Source organism: Vulpes vulpes, chromosome 10 (genome assembly GCF_048418805.1).
Source record: "Vulpes vulpes isolate BD-2025 chromosome 10, VulVul3, whole genome shotgun sequence".
In the NCBI taxonomy this organism is placed as follows: domain Eukaryota; kingdom Metazoa; phylum Chordata; class Mammalia; order Carnivora; family Canidae; genus Vulpes; species Vulpes vulpes.
The window spans coordinates 26,190,682-26,196,578 of record NC_132789.1 but is presented as its reverse complement, the minus strand read 5'-3'; the positions used below and the strand labels follow the sequence as shown (position 1 = coordinate 26,196,578).

Genomic DNA, 5,897 nt, shown 5'->3' with positions numbered 1-5,897 from the left:
AGATATCATGGTGACACTAAACTCATATCTCTCAATAGTAACTCTGAACATGAACGGGCTTAATGACCCCATCAAAAGGCGCAGGGTTTCAGACTGGATAAAAAAGCAGGACCCATCTATTTGCTGTCTACAAGAGACTCACTTTAGACAGAAGGACACCTACAATCTGAAAATAAAAGGTTGGAGAACCATTTGCCATTCAAATGGTCCTCAAAAGAAAGCAGGGGTAGCCATCCTGATATCTGATAAACTAAAATTTACCCCAAAGACTATAGTGAGAGATGAAGAGGGACACTATATCATACTCAAAGGATCTATCCAACAAAAGGACTTAACAATCTTCAATATATATGCCCCGAATGTGGGAGCTGCAAAATATTTAAACCAATTAATAACCACACTGAAGAAATATTTAGATAATAATGCACTTATACTTGGTGACTTAAATCTAGCTCTTTCTACCCTCGATAGGTCTTCTAAGCACAACATCACCAAAGAAACGAGAGCTTTAAATGAGACACTGGACCAGATGGATTTCACAGATGTCTACAGAACTTTACATCCAAACTCAACTGAATACACATTCTTCTCAAGTGCACATGGAACTTTCTCCAGAATAGACCACATATTGGGTCACAAATCGGGTCTGAACCGATCCCAAAAGATTGGGATACTCCTCTGTATATTCTCAGACCATAATGCCTTGAAATTAGAACTATACCTCAACAAGAATTTTGGAAGGACCTCAAACATGTGGAGGTTAAGGACCATCCTGCTAAAAGATGAAAGGGTCAACAAGGAAATTAAGGAAGAATTAAAAAGATTCATGGAAACTAATGAGAATGAAGATACAACCATTCAGAATCTTTGGGACGCAGCAAAAGCAGTCCTGAGGGGGAAATACATCGCAATACAAGCATCCATTCAAAAACTGGAAAGAACTCAAATACAAAAGCTCACCTTACACATAAAGGAGCTAGAGAAAAGACAGCAAATGGACCCCACGCCCAGGAGAAGAAGAGAGTTAATTAAAATTCGAGCAGAACTCAATGAAATCGAAACCAAAAGAACTGTGCAACAGATCAACAGAACCAGGAGTTGGTTCTTTGAAAGAATTAATAAGATAGATAAACCATTAGCCAACCTTATTAAAAAGAAGAGAGAGAAGACTCAAATTGACAGAACATAAAGACTCCTAACTCTGGGAAACGAACTAGGGGTGGTGGAAGGGGAAGAAGGCGGGTGTTGGAGGGGAATGGGTTACAGGCACTGAGGCGGACACTTGACGGGATGAGCACTGGGTGTTTTTCTGTATGTTGGTAAATTGAACACCAATAAAAATTAATTTCAAAAAAATAAAATAAAATAAAATAAAATCATGAATGAGAAAGGAGAGATCACTACCAACATCAACGAAATACAAACGATTTTAAAAACATATTATGAACAGCTCTACGCCAATAAATTAGGCAATCAAGAAGAAATGGACGCATTCCTGGAAAGCCACTACAAAACTACAAAAACTGGAACACGAAGAAATAGAAAACCCGAACAAGCCAATAACCAGGGAGGAAATTGAAGCAGTCATCAAAAACCACCCAAGACACAGGAGTCCAGGGCCCGATGGCTTCCCAGGGGAATTCTATCAAACGTTTAAAGAAGAAATCACCTATTCTACTAAAGCTGTTTGGAAAGATAGAAAGAAATGGAGTACTTCCAAATTCGTTCTATGAGGCCAGCATCACCTTAATTCCGAAACCAAAGACCCCAACAAAAAGGAGAATTACAGAACAATATCCCTGATGAACATGGGTGCAAAAATTCTCAACAAGATACTTGTCAACAGGATCCAACAACACATTAAGAAAATTATTCACCATGACCAAGTAGGATTTATCCCTGGGACACAAGGCTGGTTCAACACTCGTAAAACAATCAATGTGATTCATCATATCAGCAAGAGAAACACCAAGAACCATATGATCCTCTCATTAGATGCAGAGAAAGCATTTGACAAAATACAGCATCCATTCCTGATCAAACCTCTTCAGAGTGTAGGGATAGAGGGAACTTTCCTCGACATCTTAAAAGCCATCTACGAAAAGCCCACAGCAAATATCATTCTCAATGGGGAAGCACGAGGAGCCTTTCCCCTAAGATCACGAACAAGAAAGGGATGTCCACATTCACCACTGCTATTCAACATAGTACTGGAAGTCCTAGCCTCAGCAATCAGACAACAAAAAGACATTAAAGGCATTCAAATTGGCAAAGAAGAAGTCAAACTCTCCCTCTTCGCCGATGACATGATACGTTACATAGAAAACCCAAAAGCCTCCACCCCAAGATTGCTAGAACTTATACAGCAATTTGACAGCGTGGCAGGATACAAAATCAATGCCCAGAAATCAATGGCATTTCTATACACTAACAATGAGACTGAAGAAAGGAAAATTAAAGAATCAATCCCATTTGCAATTGCACCCAAAAGCATGAGATACCTAGGAATAAACCTAACCAAAGAGGTAAAGGATCTATACCCTAAAAACTATAGAACACTTCTGAAAGAAATTGAGGAAGACACAAAGAAATGAAAAAATATTCCATGCTCATGGATTGGCAGAATTAATATTGTGAAAATGTCAGTGTTACCCAGGGCAATTTACACGTTTAATGCAATCCCTCTCAAAATACCATGGACTTTCTTCAGAGAGTTAGAACAAATTATTTTAAGATTTGTGTGGAATCAGAAAAGACCCCGAATAGCCAGGGGAATTTTAAAAAAGAAAACCATAGCTGGGGGCATCACAATGCCAGATTTCAGGTTCTACTACAAAGCTGTGGTCATCAAGACAGTGTGGTCCTGGCACAAAAACAGACACATAGATCAATGGAACAGAATAGAGAACCCAGAAGTGGACCCTGAACTGTATGGTCAACTAATATTCGATAAAGGAGGAAAGACTATCCATTGGAAGAAAGACAGTCTCTTCAATAAATGGTGTTGGGAAAATTGGACATCCACATGCAGAAGAATGAAACTGGACCACTCTCTTTCACCATACACAAAGATAAACTCAAAATGGATGAAAGATCTAAATGTGAGACAAGATTCCATCAAAATCGTAGAGGAGAACACAGGCAACACCCTTTTTGAACTTGGCCACAGTAACTTCTTGCAAGATACATCCACAAAGGCAAAAGAAACAAAAGCAAAGATGAACTATTGGGACTTCATCAAGATAAGAAGCTTTTGCACAGCAAAGGATACAGTCAACAAAACTAAAAGACAACCTACAGAATGGGAGAAGATTTTTGCAAATGACGTATCAGATAAAGGGCTAGTTTCCAAGATCTAGAAAGAACTTTTTCTGTATGTTGGTAAATTGAACACCAATAAAAATTAATTTAAAAAATAAATAAATAAATAAATAAAGCTGGATATTTACAAAAAAAAAATAATAATAAACTCAACACCAAAGAAACAAACAACCCAATCATGAAATGGGCAAAAGAAATGAAGAGAAATCTCACAGAGGAAGACACAGACATGGCCAACAAGCACATGAGAAAATGCTCTGCGTCACTTGCCATCAGGGAAATACAAATCAAAACCACTATGAGATACCACCTCACACCAGTGAGAATGGGGAAACTTAACAAGGCAGGAAACCACAAATGTTGGAGAGGATGCGGAGAAAGGGGGACCCTCTTACACTGTTGGTGGGAATATGAACTGGTGCAGCCACTCTGGAAAACTGTGTGGAGGTTCCTCAAAGAGTTAAAAATAGATCTGCCCTATGACCCAGCAATTGCACTTTTGGGGATTTACCCCAAAGATGTAGATGCAGTGAAACGCCAGGACACCTGCACCCCGATGTTTCTAGCAGCAATGGCCACAATAGCCAAACTGTGGAAGGAGCCTCGGTGTCCATCGAAAGATGAATGGATAAAGAAGATGTGGTTTATGTATACAATGGAATATTCCTCATCCATTAGAAAGGACAAATACCCACCATTTGCTTCGACGTGTATGGAACTGGAGGGTATTATGCTGAGTGAAGTAAGTCAGTCGGAGAAGGACAAACAGTGTATGGTCTCATTCATTTGGGGAATATAAATAATAGTGAAAGGGAATAGAAGGGAAGGGAGAAGAAATGTGTGGGAAATATCAGAAAGGGAGACAGAACATAAAGACTCCTAACTCTAGGAATAGAACTCGGGGTGGTGGAAGGGGAGTAGGACGGAGGTGGGAGTGAATGGGTGACGGGCAATGAGGGGTGCACTTGATGGGATGAGCACTGGGTGTTATTCTGTATATTGGCAAATTGAACACCAATAAAAAATAAATTTATTACTAAAAAAATAAAAAGTAAAAATCAATCATACTCATGATCTTCCAGTTAAAGTAAGGCATCCCTGACACTTGAGAAAACAATAGGTAATTTCACATCTATCAAATTTTGAGTTGAGAAATGATATTCATACAAAGAAAAAAGAGGAATGGGGAAATCAAAAATCACAAACAGTATCTATTTCAATAGATCTATTCTAATCTATTCATTTGGGGAATATAAAAAATAGTGAAAGGGAATGAAGGGGAAAGGAGAGAAATTGAGTGGGAAATATCAGTGAGGGTGACAGATCATGAGAGACTCCTAATTCTGGAAATCGACCAACAGGTACTGGAAGGGAGGTGGGCGGGGGGTTGGGGTGAAGACTGGCTGATGGGCACTGAAGGGGTCACTTGACATGATGAGCACCAGGTGTTATGCTATATGTTGGCAATTTCAACTCCAATAAAATATAACTTAAAAAAAAAAAAAGGAAAGCCTTACAGGGAAGCACCATTTCATGCCAGCATCCCGTGGGAATATGCTCTACTGCTGTCATGAGTAGGGATTAACTACCTTAGTGACTGTGTCCCTGCTTGGGAGCTATGGCCCCAGGACTTTGGCCCACCCCCTCATCTGTCTCTGTCACTGTGCTTAGCATCACTGTCATACATCTGACTGTGACCTCCACAGAAGCATCTCAATGACAAGGACCAGAGACAAGGGCTCAGGGTTTTTGTGTCACTTCCTCCCTATCTGAGATGCTGTGGGTAAGTGTAGCTGCTCCCACTGCCATGTTGTATACCACAGTAGTAGTCAGCCTCGTCCTCAGGCTGGGCTCCTGTGATGGTGAGGGCGGCTTTGTTCCCAGAGATGGATCCAGAGAAGCGATCAGGGACCCCAGAGGGGCGGCTGTTTGTGTCATAGATAATCGTGCGAGGAGCCTGCTCTGGGGTCTGCTGGATCCAGCTGGGGTAGTTACTTGTAGTGACTGACCCAGAGCTGAGGCCACAAGTGAGTGTGACTGTCCCTCCTGGAGACACTGACAGTGATGGCTCCTGAGTCACCACAATCTGAGAATCAACTCCTAAAACAAAGAAGAGGAAAGGTATAGTTATGGGAGACAAGAGTCACATGAACCACTGCTTTTATGTTCCCCCAACAGATGCAGAGTCAATTTCCCTGACCTGAGCCATAAGCAAGTAGCCCGAGAAGAAGCACCGTCCAGGCCATGCTGGGGACCCTCACTGGAGGTGGGCTCCACTGGCTCTTCGGCTGGAGGAGGGTGTCCCTGGGCCTTTTCTTGACTCCAGACCTATAAGAATAAGCGGGTGCTTTATGCAAATCAGCTTCCTCTCTCTCCCTGCCCCAGGGTCACCCACATGTCACCTGGGAGATCTTGAAAGGGGCAGATGCTGGGACCTAACACACACAAATGTCTGCATGGTGTCCTGAGACACAGACTGTCAGGAAGACATCTTTCACTAAATCGCCTACCTATGACCGTGGTTACCTCCATCCCAAAGTTTCCTTCTCAAATATGGAGAGCTGTATGAGATGGAA

General features: G+C 41.4%; 1 gene segment (V, D, J or C); it reads right to left on the bottom strand.

Moving 5' to 3' along the window:
• Positions 1-5,086: 5,086 nt before the first annotated feature.
• On the bottom strand, positions 5,087-5,632 carry LOC140594092 (immunoglobulin lambda variable 8-61-like). The segment is given in 2 exon segments: positions 5,087-5,421; positions 5,522-5,632. Coding segments are annotated over 2 exon segments (381 nt in total).
• Positions 5,633-5,897: the final 265 nt, after the last annotated feature.